At 39.0% G+C, this 15,502-nt stretch overlaps 1 protein-coding gene across 1 annotated transcript in view; it reads right to left on the reverse strand.

The window, feature by feature from the left end:
- Positions 1–15,502, reverse strand: part of LOC128850260 (nipped-B-like protein) — a 99,977-nt gene that overhangs the window by 66,326 nt on the left and 18,149 nt on the right. The window contains exon 8 of the mRNA XM_054053266.1: positions 5,221–5,853. Within this exon, the coding sequence (XP_053909241.1) occupies positions 5,221–5,853 (633 nt within the window). The remainder of the gene's footprint in view (positions 1–5,220; positions 5,854–15,502) is intronic.

A 15,502-nucleotide genomic window follows, 5' to 3' on the forward strand; every position in this document is an offset into this window, starting at 1 on the left:
AATCAATACAGAGAGTCTTCCTTGGTGGAAAAAAAGTAGGAAGAGGACATGGACTCTTGTCCTTCCACACAGAGGACAAGGATGAAACCATCTTCTTCAAATTTTGCACCTCTCTGTCATGATTAAAAGACCATATAATTCACTTAAACCAAGATCCAAAGTGACCAAAAGGATAGAATTATGAAAATAAAGCTCTGAAAAGCACTCAGATATGGAGGCAAAAGGTCTATATTATAAAAATTAGTCAAAACTGCCAGAATTTGCATTAGTGATTTTTGCACTAAGAATTCATTTTTCATAAAGTTAAAGCATGACAATCAGGTTCCAGAAAGATATGCTGCTTTTCAAAGAAGGCGGCACTTCTGCAAAACCCTGTGTTAGTTCCACCTCTGGAATGGAGACTGCCTCCTACTTTGAGAGACTTTGTTGGGTGGAAGGTAAATATTTTGTTTTTCTTAGAATTAGGAATTTATTACAGAAAGTACTATAAATTTCTAAAGGACTCCAATCTTGATTACCCACCTGTACCAAACATTATAAAAGGACCCCAGCATTAAAAAAATAGGCCTTAGAATTATCATAGACAAGTGCAGTAGTTGCATAACTTTTAGCAAGAACCCCCTCCCTGCAAAAAAAACGTCTCCACGTCTCCTCTGGAATAAACAATTCCATTGCACTATTGGTTCCCAACCTCAGAAAGAACATGTCATACCCATCCATAGCCTTACTGTTAAAAAAGAAGCATTTGAAAACCTCTAATGAAGCATAGTACTGTAAAGATTTCATATCTAAAAAAAGGACAGAAGAGATCACTCATCTTCTACCAAAGATGATGATGAGCTTAATGATGGTGATGAATGTCTATGGGTAAAAATCAGTGGAACACCCAATAAGGCAGATATCATGGTGGGACTCTGCTATAGACCACCCAGCCAGGAAGAAGAGTCTGATGAGATATTCCACAAGCAACTGGGATAAGTATCACAATTGCTAGCCCTTGATCTTATGGGAGACTTCAAATTACCAGATGTCTGTTGGAAGTATAATACAGCAGAGAGGAAACAATCTAGGAGGTTTCTGGAGTGTGTGGAAGACATCTTCCTGACACAACTGGTGAGTGAGCTGACTAAGGATGGTGCCCCGCTGGACCTGTTGTTTGTCAACAAGAGAAGGCCTTGTGGGAGATGTGACGGTTGGAGGACGCCTGGGGCACAGCAATCACGAGATGATAGGATTCTCAGTTCTAGGAGAAGTAAGCAGGGGCGGCAGCAGAATGGCCGCCTTGGATTTCCAGAGGGCAGACTTTGGACTGTTCAGAAGGCTGCTTGATCAAGTTCCTTGGGAGACAGTCCTTAAGGGCAATGGAGCCCACAAGGGCTGGATGCTCTTCAAGAAGTAAATCCTGGTGCGGCAAGAGCAGGCCATCCCTGTGTACCGAAAAATGCGCCGGCAGGGAAGAAAACTGGCCTGGCTGAGCAGAGATCTGGGTGGATCTCAGAAAAAAGAGGAAAGTATATGAGCTCTGGAAGAAGGGGCAGGCATATCAGGAGGATTACAAGGATGAAGTGAGGTCATACAGAGAGAAAATCAGAAGGGTTAAAGACCAACTAGAACTTAGATTGGCTAATTCTGTGTGAGACAATAAAAACTGTTTCTACAAATATATCAACAACCAAAGGAGAGCCAAGGAGAATCTCCATCCTTTATTGGACACAAGGGGAACAATAGTGACAAAGGACGAGGATAAGGCTGAGGTACTTAATGCCTTCTCTGCCTCAGTCTTTCATAGTAAGGTCAGATGTTCTCCTGGTACCCAGACTCCTGAGCCAGAAGACAGGGAGGAAGAGCAGAACAAAGCTTCCAAGATCCAAGAGGAAATGGCTAGGGACCTGCTTGGCCAATTAGACATTCACAAGACTATGGGACTAGATGGGATCCACCCAAGGGTATTAAGGGAGCTGGCAGAGGTGCTCACCAAACCCCTCTCTATCATCTACCAGCAGTCCTGGCTGACTGGAGAAGTCCCACTGGAATGGAGGCTGGCAGATGTTAAACCCATTTACAAGAAGGGATGGAGAGATGATCCAGGGAACTCCAGTCCTGTCAGTCTGACGTCAGTGACAGGGAAGGTCATGGAGTAGGTCATCGTGAGTGCTATCACACAGCACACACAGGACAATCAGGTGATCAGGCCTACTCAGCATGGGTTTATGAAAGGCAGGTCCTACCAAAATAACTTGATCGCCTTCTATGACAAGGTGACGTGCTTGATGGATGAGGGAAAGGCTGTGGATATAGTAGACCTGGACTTCAGTAAAGCCTTTGACACTGTTTCTCACAGAATTCTGTTCGAGAAATGGGCTGCCACTGGCCTGGACAGGCACACCCTCTGTTGGGTAAAATACTGGCTGGATGGTCGGGCCCAAAGAGCAGTGGTGAGTGGAATTAAATCCAGCTGGAGGCCAGTCACAAGTGGTGTTCCCCAGAGCTCGGTGCTGGGTCCAGTCCTGTTCAATATCTATATCAATGACCTGGAAGAGGGGATCGAGTGCACCCTAAGCAAGTTTGAGGATGACACTAAACTGGGAGGAAGTGTCAATATGCTGGATGGTAGGGAGGGTCTCCAAAGGGATCTGAACAGGATGGATCGATGGTTCAACAAGGCCAAGTGCAGAGTCCTGCACTTGGGACACAACAACCCTCTGCAGTGCTACAGTCTTGGGGAAGAGTGGCTGGAAAGCTCCCTGGCAGAGAAGGCCCTGGGGGTGTTGGTCGACAACCAACTGAACATGACTAGGTGGCCAAGAAAGCCAATAGCATCCTGGCTTGTATCAGAAACAGTGTGGCCAGCAGGACCAGGGAAATTATTCTGCTCCTGTAGTTAGCACTGGTGAGGCCGCACCTTGAATCCTATCTTCAGTTCTGGTCCCCTCACTACAAGAAAGACATTGAGGTCCTGGAGCATGTCCAGAGAAGGGTAACGAAGCTGGTGAAGGGGCTGAAGAACAAGTCTTATGAGGAGTGGCTGAGAGAACTGGGGTTGTGTAGCCTAGAAAAAGAGGAGGCTGAGTGGAGACCTTATCACTGTCTACAACTCCCTGAAAGGAGGTTGTAGTGAGGTGGGTGTTGGTCTCTTCTCCCAAGTGATAGGGCAAGAGGGAATGGCCTTAAGCTGCGTCAGGGGAAGTTTAGATTGGAGATTAGGAAAAATTTCTTCACAGAAAGGGTCCTCAAGCATTGGGACAGGCTACCCAGGGAAGTGGTGAAGTCCCCATCCCTGGAGGTATTTAAAAGATGGGTAAATGAAGTGCTCAGGGATATGGTTTAGTAGTGGACAGGTACAGTTGGACTTGATGATCTCATAGGTCTTTTCCAACCTAGTGATTCTATGATTTAAAAGTTCTGAGTACAATTCTACTCAAGGTAATTTATGCGAGGCAACAACACGTGCCAACACAGAAAGTTCCCATGCCTCAATTACAAAAGCAGCAAAGATGCTTTCATGCAGATTTTAGCATGTGCTAGCATCTAGAATAATATGTCTAGAGGGACACTTGCTATGTACAGCATCAGTTAGCACTATACATTCTCATTCTTATTAGAACATAGCCATGTTCTTCACAATTAATGTTCAGCAACTCCTGAAAGCCAGAACAAAAGATAAAGTGTATTTCACTCTTGCTTTAAGTGTTTGAAGGCTGCTGTGCAGCACCAAAAATACACTGCAGTTTTTTAGATGCTTCTCAGCTAAAATGAGGTGGAGAATCTACTTGAAGTGTGGGAATACAAGAGTATTTTTTAAGTAGCAGGAGACAAACCACAAGCTCTCCATAAATAAATTTAAAATTAGTAGAAGAACAAATTCCACCATTTCACTAAATCAAAATTAAAGGCAGTAGAGATGTCTCTTGAGGTGAACACCCATTTTCTCCGTATATTCACAAACAATGTTTTCTAACAAGACTTGATTTAGTTACCAAATAGGAAATACATAAAAAGTTAATCCTTCTAGTAATTGCAACAGAAAACATTTACACACACACAAACACAAAAAGCTCTCTCTCTCTCTAGGTATCTTTACAAACAAAAAAAATATCTTTGAATAGGGAGAAAACTTGTGCTCTCTCTGCTGGTTAAAGACCCAAACCATATATAAATTCAATTGCCTTTATGCAAGTATGTCCAAAATCAACCATTTTCATCTATGAACTTTCAAAACCAGGATCTGCACCATTTTCCTCTCTGCAAGATTTTTCTTGGGAGTATCTACTAAATTAGCATTATACTATATAAGTTACACGCAGCACAGAGGAAGTTTCTGAAAAATACTTATGCTAACCTATCAGTACCTTCTTTATAAACCACATCTTATCTTCAGGATGTAAATGTGGGTTTTGCATCCATTTTTGATATTTCTGAAGCCCTAGACCTTCAAACCATTAAAAATGGGAGGAAAAGAAAAGACGAGGGGGAAAAAAAAAGAAAAAAGAAGAGGAAGAAAAAAGAAAAAAAATCAAAGAGGATAGATTCAATGAAATCAGTCAAGACAACTAGTATAGCTATTTAAATGAAGAGCAAACATTTCAGAGGCACATCTGATTCTTTGCTAGAGACTCTAAAACTTGTAATGCCTACATAATGATGAATATCCAGTTGAACAAACATTGGACACAATATAGCAGTATATGTTACCCAATCATTACACTGTCTTTAAAAGAATATATGTGATTTTAACCTAACACCTCCTTCGCATTAGTTTCAAACTGGGATACGAATAGAAATGGCATTAAAGAGTTTTCCTGTATTTTCTTAAATTGGGCAACATAGATTGTCAATTAATAAATAACTAAAACTTATTACAAATTTTTACTTATGGCACTGCTGGGAATTTAGAAATTAAAAACAATGTCAACTGTACTTCAGTCTCATGGTTCAAAATAAGAGTAACTTAAAAAGAATTTTGAAAAATAAGAACTTAATTTTCCATCCATTAAGATACCAAATAAAGAATACTAGATATTAAAAATATGCGTATGAGAGAATGTAGTTCATTGTTGGAGGGGAATGGAGATGAATGTCTTAGAACCACCTGCACTGAGTAAACAGAACTGAACTATATGACAATGACAGGAAAGTTTATATATATATGTAGAGTCTATATGCATATATATATATTTCTACAATATATATAGTGTACACACACACACACAATCCTTTTACCTTTATCTTGCACTTCTTTTGAAAATCGCTCCCTTTCAATAGCTGATTCACGTTCTATCCGCTCAATTTCAGCCAATGCATCCAATTCTACTTCATCATATGACGTTATAGTTCCTTGTTGCGAAACCTGTTGTTGTGTCTGTACCACAGGAGTTTGAGGTTGTTTTGCAGCAACTGAAGTGTTCTGTTGTAAAACAGGCACTTGTTGTGCCTGAAGGAAAGCTGTCTGTTCATGCTGCGGCAAACACTGAACATCATTTAGTGGGCGGTTAACATCCTGTGGAGTAATGGGTGTTTTAGAAGTCTGTCCTGGGTACTGCACATTAAAAGGAATATCACCCTCTGACACACTGCTGTTTTCCAAACCAGAAAGCATATCATCCTGTTGGTCCATATCCGAAGATCTTACACGAGACAGTCTTAATGTAAGCTTAGTGGAGTCCTTGGAAGGAGAACTAATGATATCATACATTGCAGCTTTTTCAGTCTGGTCTTTTTCATCCTTGCCTAATTTCATTTTCTTTTGTTTCTTTTGCTTTCTTTCTGGAGAATCTAACAGTATGTCTGGGGGAACATCTCTAGGTGATGAATAAGGTGGAGGCTGAGACTGTTGGATTAAAGGTTGTCTTGATCCTAGAATGATAATTCAGAAAAACTGAACAGTTATGTAGTTCCATCTTTGTATAAAAGCACACTAAATAAAACCTACATAATTTTAATATGTATTTGTATATATATATATGTGTTCACAAAAGGTCTAAATAAGATTGGCAGGAAGCACATCATTCCTAGATCAAGATGTAATCCAGATAGTTGCAATGTAGTTCCCAGGAATTTTAGCTGTCCACTGCAGGTAGAGAAGGGATCATTTCACAGAAGATGGAACAAGAAACCCACCAGCAAAAAAGAATAAATAAAAATAGTACCTACAGGTTCAAAATATCAACTGTTACAAAACAGTCAATGAAAGCAATCTGACTAAAGAAAAAGGAAATGGTAAAAAGATTCTTAATAAGGTCCAGTGATGAAGACTTAATGATCAGTGTATACGCACTAGCCATTTCAGCTATATATTTTTAATTACTTAAAAATGTGTATATTACAAAAAAAACAAAACCAAAGCATACACAACCTCATTAACTTCAATTTTGACAGTTCATTTTCAACTGGGTTTTGTTCAGTTTCTTTTTTTTCTAAAAAAAAAAAAAAATTAGGTAAACTCATTCCAACCTCCCTCACTCGTTACTATCTAGAAAACACTAATTGTCTTAGACTATTTTTCTATCAGTCCCTGCCTTATCACCTCTCTTTCTTTTTTAGAAAAAAGTATGACTTTTTACTTCTACACCTACCCATTTTAGGCTTTGAGTATATCTAGAGAATTCTTTAAAAGAGGACTGTTTTTATTAAGCAAATGCTCCGTTGAATCACATTAATTTTTTTGTTCCTCAAATTAAACCTGTTCCCCATAACCATTAGCCCAGAAAGAGCTTTGAAAAACAGATAAGCTTTTCAATCTGTCCCACTTATAATTTTGACCTATAAGTTTTAGCTTAAAAAGGAATGTCGGTGTAGAAAAAAAATTAAAGCCCATTGACTGGACCAATAGAGTCAGCCTCCTCTTGTTAAACAAAGCAAACATTAATCTGATCCCATTCATCCACTGGGGAATACTGAAATTCAAAAAGCAGTGGCTGAGACTATTATTAGTCATTCTGGTTTAGGTAATCATAGATCAATACTTCTAACAGCACTCAAAATCTAATTGGAATACAAGTCCCCATGTGCTTCATTCTAGATACACCACTGAAAAAGAAAGCAGCTTTATTCTAAAGCTTAAATTTCTATCAGATATTTTAAGTAATATTAAGAATCATTATGCAATGTACTGACCTGTAGATGAAAAAAAGAATGGATACCTCTAGCAAAGCTTCAATTCAAATGAAAGGTATGCCTTTACTGATGACTGCTTTGCACAGGCTACTTATTTTCTCTCCCTAGTACATTCTGTGATGTCCTATAGCCTCTGTATGTAAAGTAAGATATAAAATGGGTTTATCTTACCCTTTCTTGGCCTTCATCAACAACTCCTCATTCTGACAATAAAATCCACAACGTTGGAAAGCCTTATTTTGACATCCAGATTCTCAAGGTCTTTTCACTACTCCATTTCCCCTCCTCTAATAAGACACCACACTATCACTAGTACTGAAGTCCTGGCTACTACCCTATGAAGATCTCTCACTTGCCTTCCACCAGAGATTCCTATTATTGTGATATCCCTCCACATACATACACACTTCTGATTATTTCATCTTTAGACAATAATTTTGTCTCAGTGCAATGTAGAGCAGAAACCATTAGCTACTAATTTCTTTTAAGGCAATGACTACCACTCACTGGAAATAGAAGCTGCATTTTCATTTCTACAAATATTCTATATAAAGAGATCTTACTGGCATCTTACTCTTGAATTAAATCTTAAATTAATATTTCTGAAGTTGCAACAATGAAACATTTACCATTTTTCACAATTACACTTCAAATAGAAGACAGAGATTTGATTCTCCCTTGTCCTAAACTTTTGAGTAAATTTGACAAGATTGTTCTGATTTGCATTCATTTGGTATTTCCATGATGAAAAATAACACTGCAGCAACAGATAAGGTGGTTCTTTTTATCTTTAGGTTTACGTGAGGAAGTCAGAAGTATTTCAGTGCATTCCACTGAACATACTTAAAATCCAGTAAATTAAAAAAAAGAAAAAAAAAAAAAGTAAAGTTTTCCCTCTCCTAGGCAGCACTACAAATAGCTATTTGAAAATATCTTCCTCCTGAAGGAAACTCCTGAAAGATGTTGATACTAAGGCCTATAAGAAGCGTTTTAAGAGTAAATGTTCTGTCAATAACTTCACATATTTCCAAGATGTCAAATGATGGCTAAGCCTCTGGCAACAAAGGAACTTAAAAGCTACAATACCTATGTACTGAGATGGAAAGAAATTGAAAAAGATGAAGCATTCTGTAACAGTTTCATTCTACCATAGACATTAAGAGTTTTTAACAGATATCACATATTGAACATATACCACATTCTGTTGGATGCTTAAACTTCAGACAAAGCATCATCCATTATACAAAGAGAGTTCTGCCTATTACTGTTGAAGTCAGTCTGGAATACTTTGTATGTGAGAAAGCTTGAGTCATTATATGTCTGAGAACAAAGCTCTTGCAAGACCTGCTGATAACAGAAGAAATGCTTCTATTAAAATAATACACAGACTGGCATTTATGATCTTGTTTGCTGAACTAGTCGAGCTTCCAAGGTTGTGAAGGCCTGTCCAACAAAATGCTGTCAATGTAGTAAACCATGCAATGATCTTTGGAAATTATCTTTGAGAACAGAGAAATGCATATGCAGATTTTGAGTCTTAATCTACGGCTGTGCAGTAATTCAGGGAAAAAATAACTGACTTCCTGTAGCTGTTTTATAGTATCAGTAAAAGAACTGTATCCTTTTTGTATTATAGGACTATGTAAAACTTATGAGATAAAAAGAGATTCTCCGCTGATTTGGGAAGGTCATTGTATCATTACTGAACAGCAAATACTGATGGTCATCCAGATAATGCCAAAGGTAGCTGTGAAGTAGGCAACACCATAGGAAATAAGGTCTCTACAGAAAACACACACACCTGTCAACAATACCTCCATAGGTAATAATCCTGGGACTGGTTCTCTGTACTAATTATTTTTCCTACTGATTCCTATTGGTAGATGGCATGGAGTATAGAAGTATATTAACATGGAGTATATTAACTGCTGCAGAAATTTGTAAAAAACTTTTTTCTGTGACTCTTGACTGATTTCTTATCATCTCCTTTATAATTCAGGCAACTATAAAATGCATTGCATTGAGAGTAACTTGGCCTCCTCAAAACCGCAAAGTTTCAGAAACACTTCTTGTTCATTTACCATGGAATAGCTTCACTTGCTCAGTGTACACCAGTAACTTGGGTAGCAAATAAATAATCTTCTATTCAGGAGACTGCATACATCACTGACATCTAAATCTTACAGTTTCTGTCTACACACTTACTAATCATTCCACAGTACTTTGCACAGAGCTGCAAGAGAAACCCCTCCTTACCTTCTCAGCTACCTTTACAGAATAGGTACGAGGCCCTGAGTACAGTAGACGAAGTGCATGATGAGATAGGAGAAGAGGAACCTGGCTCCAGGACTGATGCCTCCAACAAAACTTTTTGGGGTTTTAAACCATGGAAGAGTCTTCAAGGTACAAGATATGCTGGGGCCTGACAGGATTGATCTGTCCCGATGGGAAGGGAATACCAACAGGAGAGATGAAGGTAAGCCAGGGGTTGGCATGGCATCGCCTGAGGGTGGCAATGCTAATGGAAACATTCACACTGCTCCTAGGAGTGCTGAGGGCTTAGGAGCACATCTGAAATGCTTGTACACCAACACACACAGTATGAGAAACAAACAGGATGAACTGGAAGCCTCGGTCCATTCCCAGAGCTATGATATCGTTGGTATTTGCAAGACTTGGTGGAATGAGTCCCACGACTGGAGTGCTGGGATGGAGGGCTGCAAGCTGTTCAGGAGAGACACACAGGGCAGGCGAGGTGGAGGAGTGGCACTGTATGCAAGGGAGAGGTGTGACTGTACACCCCTCACAGTTAGGGATGATGTGGTTGAGAGCCTCTGGGTGAGGATTAGGGGGGGTGGAAAACAAAGCAGATGTCATTGTGGGTGTCTACTATCAATTCCCCAGCCAGGATGATAGCAATGATGAGTTATTCTATAGGCAACTAGGAGACATCTCTGGATTGGTAGTCTTTATCCTTATGGGAGATTTCAACTTCCCAGAGATCAACTGGGAATGTCATACTGCTCTGAAGAGCAAGTCTGGGAAACTGTTGAAGTCTGTAGAAGATGACTTCTTGTCAGAAGTACCCAGGGAGCCAACTAGGAAAGATGCTCTCCTAGACTTGCTGTTTGCGAATAGAAAAAGACTCGAGGGACGTGTGATGGTAGGTGGCTGTCTTGGCCACAGTGATCATGAAACAGCCAAGTTTAACATTTTCAGGGTAATGAGAAAAAAGGACAGCAGAGTTGCTACCCTGGACTTCAAGAGAGCATATGTTAAGCTCTTCAGGGAGCTACTTAGCAGTGTGTCCTCGAAATCTGCTTTTGAGGGCTTAGGGGTCCATGAGCATTGGTCAGTTTTTAAGAACCACCTTTTAGAAGCACAGGAGCAGGCGATCCCATTGTGTCAAAAGTCAAGCAAGCAGGGCAGAAGACCAGCTTTGCTGAGCAGGGAACTCCTCGTGGAGCTCAAGAGGAAAAAGAAATTGTATGATCTCTGGAAGCAAGGTCAGGCTTTGCAGGGAGATCACAGAGCCGTGGTTCACATATGCAGAGAGAAGACACAAAAGGCCAAAGCTGAACTAGATCTGAAACTGGACAGTGTTGTGTCAGACAACAAGAAAGGCTTTTTTAAGTATGTTAATAGCAAGAGGAGGTCTAAGGAAAATATTGGACCAATACTTGTTGAAGATGGTCACCTGACAAATAGGGATGAAGAAGTAGCAGAGGCATTCAATGCTTTTTTCCCCCCTCAGTCTTTAATAATACTGATAGACCTCAGGCTGTCCGGTCCCGTGAGTCAGAGGACCACGACTGCAGGAGCAGTGACTTTCCATTTGTGGACACTGGAATTGTAGAGGGAGCACCTGCATCAGCGGAATGTTCACAAGTCCGTGAAGCATGATGGGATTCATCCCAGAGTACTGAAGGAGCTGGCAGATGTTACAGCAGGACCTGTCTCAATCATCCACCAAAGGTCTTGGGAGCCTGGGGAGGTCCCTGCTGACTGGAAGTCAGCCAATGTTATTTCAATTTACAAGAAGGGCATGAGGGAAGACCCAGGAAACTAGAGACCTGTTAGTGTAACCTCAGTACCTGGAAAAATTATGGAGATCATCATACTGGGTGCTATTGAAAGGCATTTAAAGAACAATGCAATCATCAGGCACAGTCAACATGGGTTCACAAAGAGAAAGTCCTGTTTGAATAATTTGATCTCCTATAAGGTCACCCATCTAGTGGATGAAGGGAAGGCGGTGGATGTAGCTTTTCTGGACTTTAGTAAGGCTTTTGATGCTGTCTCTTTGATGCTTGTCAGAATCCTTCTGGGCAAGTTGTCCAACTGTGAGATGAGCAGGTACATGGTGTGCTGGTAGAAGAACTGGCTGAAGGGCAGGGCTCAAAGGGTTATAGAGAATCGGATGTTGTCTGGCTGATGACCAGTCACACCAGCAATATTCCTCAGGGTTCAGCCCTAGGGCCAATTCTGTTCAATATTTTTGTCAATGATCTGGGATGCAGGAGTTGAAAGCACCCTTAGCAAGTTTGCTGGTGATACCAAACTGGGAGGTGCTGTTGATTCTCTTGAGGGACAAGAGGCCTTGTAGGGATCTGGACAGATTGGAGGATTGGGCAATCAATTAATGGCATGAAATTTTACAAGACCGAATGTCAGATTCTACACCTGGGATCGAGTAACACTGGGCACAAGTATCCATTGGGAGAGGAGTGGCTGGAGAGCAGCCCTGCAGAAAGGGATCTGGGGGAGCTGGTCAACAGCAGCTCAATAAGAGTCAGCAGTGCCCTGGCAGCCAAGAGGGCAAACCACATCCTGAGGTGCATCAACCACAACATAAACAGCCGGTCAAAAGAGATTATCCCACCATATTCAGAGTTGGTGCAGCCTCATCTTGTTTACTGTATACAGTTCTGGGCCACGCAGTTTAAGAAGGATGTGAAGGTCCTTGAATGCATCTACAAGAGGACAACAAAACTGGTGAAAAGACTAGAGGCATTTGGACGATGCCCTTAATAACATGCTTTAACTTTTGGTCAGCCCTGAAGCGATCGGGAAGTTGGACTAGATGATTGTTGTAGGTCCCTTACAACTGAAATTATTCTATTCTATTCTATTCTATTCTATTCTATTCTATTCTATTCTATTCCATTCCATTCCATTCCATTCCATTCCATTCTTATTTAAACATTCATGATACTTTCTCTGATAATATCTGAGCCTCTTCAGAGCAAAGACCGCTCACCCTTTAAAGCTGATGGAGCAAAGTCCCACCACTGGTCACATTCTTTGTTGTGATCCACATGGATCACAACTATAACAATAACCATCTATTAAGGCTACCAGGAACTTAAGATTCACGTATTTTGAAGAATTTTAAAGAATTATTAGCTTTTCACTTGCACAACAACAACTTCAAAAGGGTCATTTGAAATAATATCTCTATATTCCTTTAATTCCCTTGCAGGTAAAGGTCTGAAGGTGTTGAAAGTGAGTCTTTCACTCATCCTACATGCTCTTTTGCCAGAAGTATTGTTCCCTATGCATAAAAGACAGAAAAAATCCTACTAGTGAATAAATGAATACTGATGGCTAATATCACAAGAGAAATATCAGGAACATTCAAGTGCTACACCTTTTTAAATACAGTCCCTTCAAAAGGATTGTAAAGGAATGCTCAGAGTATTATATACAGTCTGTATGATTTAGGTACATAATATAAGACTCATTTTTCTATAAGGATTGAGATAATAACAAAGAGGTAGCATTTCAAAGTGAATTTGTTAAGAATAAGTATCATCAAATAAAAATATTTTTATTCCATAAAGCAATAGGTCTTGTGGATTAAGGAGAATTGAGTGTCATTCCTGGACTTCAGCATGACTTTCTATATAGCTTCTCATAACAATTTCACTAACAAGCTAAGGAAGTATGTTCCAGACAAAAATACTGCAAGGTTGCAGTATACCCTATTGCAAAACTGTGTTCAGAGTATCAGTTGTTTGTGGTAAAAATGGACGAACAGAGTGTAGTTGAACAAATGTTTTCCAGAGCACTGTCTTAGGTATAGTAATACAAAATATTTGTAGTTAATAACTTCTCGTGTAACATAAGAGTATTACAGAGAGTATTTTATTAATCTAATGATCATAATGATGTGCTTTTGGTGTCAAGTGTTTGAGAGAGAGGCCCACAACTGATTTTAAAAAAAGAATCAATTTACAGTTTTCTTGACTAACTGGAATAAATTTTGAAACAAAAGAAATTCACTAAGAAGCAGCACATTTTTTTATTCATCTGAGACAGACTAATTGTAACAACATGAGAAGATAGATAAGTTCTACAGAAAGACAGCAATATGTTTATAACACCTTTCAATACAAATCTAAGTTATCACCAAAAAGCAGCTATATTCATATATAACAGTAGTATCATACAAGGTCATCTACAGTACTTTTTTGACTACTCATCCATCTAAGTCTTCAAATAGTTTTATCTATGACATAAGGCAGTACAACATCAAGACAAATGCAGACCAATTAGTATTCAGATAAAAATATCAAAGACAAAGCTCAGAAAATATTACTTATGTAAGGATGATAGAAACCACTCTGTTTTGTCTGTAGAAGATTAGTGCAAGACACAATAACATTCTTTGTTATGTAAATGATTGCTATTAAAAAAATAGGTCTGAATTGTTTTTCCTTGCCTGCTGGAAAGAAGTCAAGTGTCATGCCTAACTGCAACAAAAATGATTCAGACAAAGCATTAGGAGAAAAGCTTTCTAGCACTAAGAATTTGAACAAGTTGCATGGCAAAAGTAAGGAAACTCCATTACTGACATTTTAACAAAAGAGAAAAAAAAAAGATGGAAGGTATTGGGAGTGATACTGGTACAGCTCACCCACCATGAGGGTAAGAAGATGGGAATCCCTCAAGCCCTTTTCTGCTGTATTTTCTAAAATCACAGGATCTTCCTCTGGAAAGACTAGATATAAAGAAAGTATTACTTATTTTTATTAACAGACTATACTGACATTCATTTTTAAAGAGCATAACTCAGTTTACAATTCAAACTTAAAAGGATAGCATATGAGACAGACAAACAACAACATACATTTGGGAGGACAGATAGTATTCACTTTCCACATTCTCTTTCAATAATTTTCAGGGAAGAGTCCTACCACTTTCTCCAGAGTTTCAAATGCCTCATGAAAATCCTCAGCTCTGGCTGCTGTAGCTTAGAACTCCTGTATTCAGAAGCACCCTTGCGTAAAAAGTTAAGGCTTGAAGAAAGAAACAAGAATGAATATATAATTTGGTCCTGTCAGAAAATATCTTTGAATAAATTTCTTCCACCTTTCTTTTGAAGGAGAGAGGGTGAGATAATATTTTTTCTTAAGAAGTACCTTTGAGAGCACTGTACTACAGATTCGAGAAGATTCCTAATTCTTCTTTCCACCCATTATACATTCAAAGACAAAGTGTAGAGGAATCTCTCTGGAGAAGTCCTATAAATCACTAAGAAAATAAAAGGAATCTTTCCAAATTATTCATAAAATAATCAAGTACTCATTAATAATTTGTGGAGGGAATGCAATTTATTTCTGGAAAAGAGTGCAAAGTTATCTAGTTTCATAAGGGTTGTTGCTATTTCTTACAGATGTTTTCCCAGGAGTTTAAGAAACTGTATGGAAACAGTACTGTAAATACTGTAAACTCTTCTCTTTGGAAATCAATGGACTGAAAACACAGTGGAAGGCTTTCCTTTATACAGATCTTTAAAAGTTGTCTTGGAAAAAAAAAAATATCTTTTTTTGACATTCCAGAGCAGTGGGAAAGTAGAACAAATGGATAAAGAATTTTGATGAGCAATTGATCTTGGGTAATGGATATCACAGAATATTTTATGAGTTCAACAGAAGGAAAACACTTCATGTTAATTCTTCATAACTGATTTCATAGAAATGAATTTTCCATGAAAGAAGATGGGGTAACAAATGATAGCATGAAAGCAGAGCCACTATTCTGTTTGCATAGCTAAAAATATAAAATTTACATAAAAAAGAAAGGATAAAGACCAGCCTAGAACTTCTGAATAAAACTTCAGCTGTTCTGGTACCTTTACTGGAGCAGAAGTGAGGGAAAAAATTCTGTAACAGAGAAATTTTACTCCACTGAATAAATGAATAACCAACCAAAAGAACAAATATAACTTCTGTCGGCTCTCAAATATTTCAAAACTTCTTTCTCATTCAGATTCTATGGAACAGACAACTATTGTTTAGTCTTAAAAAATTCAAGGCTGTACAATCTCCAAGTCTCCAGAAGTCCTCGCTACTTCCATGTCAGAAGTACAGAAATGCAGTCTGTA

Source organism: Cuculus canorus, chromosome W (genome assembly GCF_017976375.1).
Source record: "Cuculus canorus isolate bCucCan1 chromosome W, bCucCan1.pri, whole genome shotgun sequence".
NCBI classification, from domain to species: Eukaryota; Metazoa; Chordata; class Aves; order Cuculiformes; family Cuculidae; genus Cuculus; species Cuculus canorus.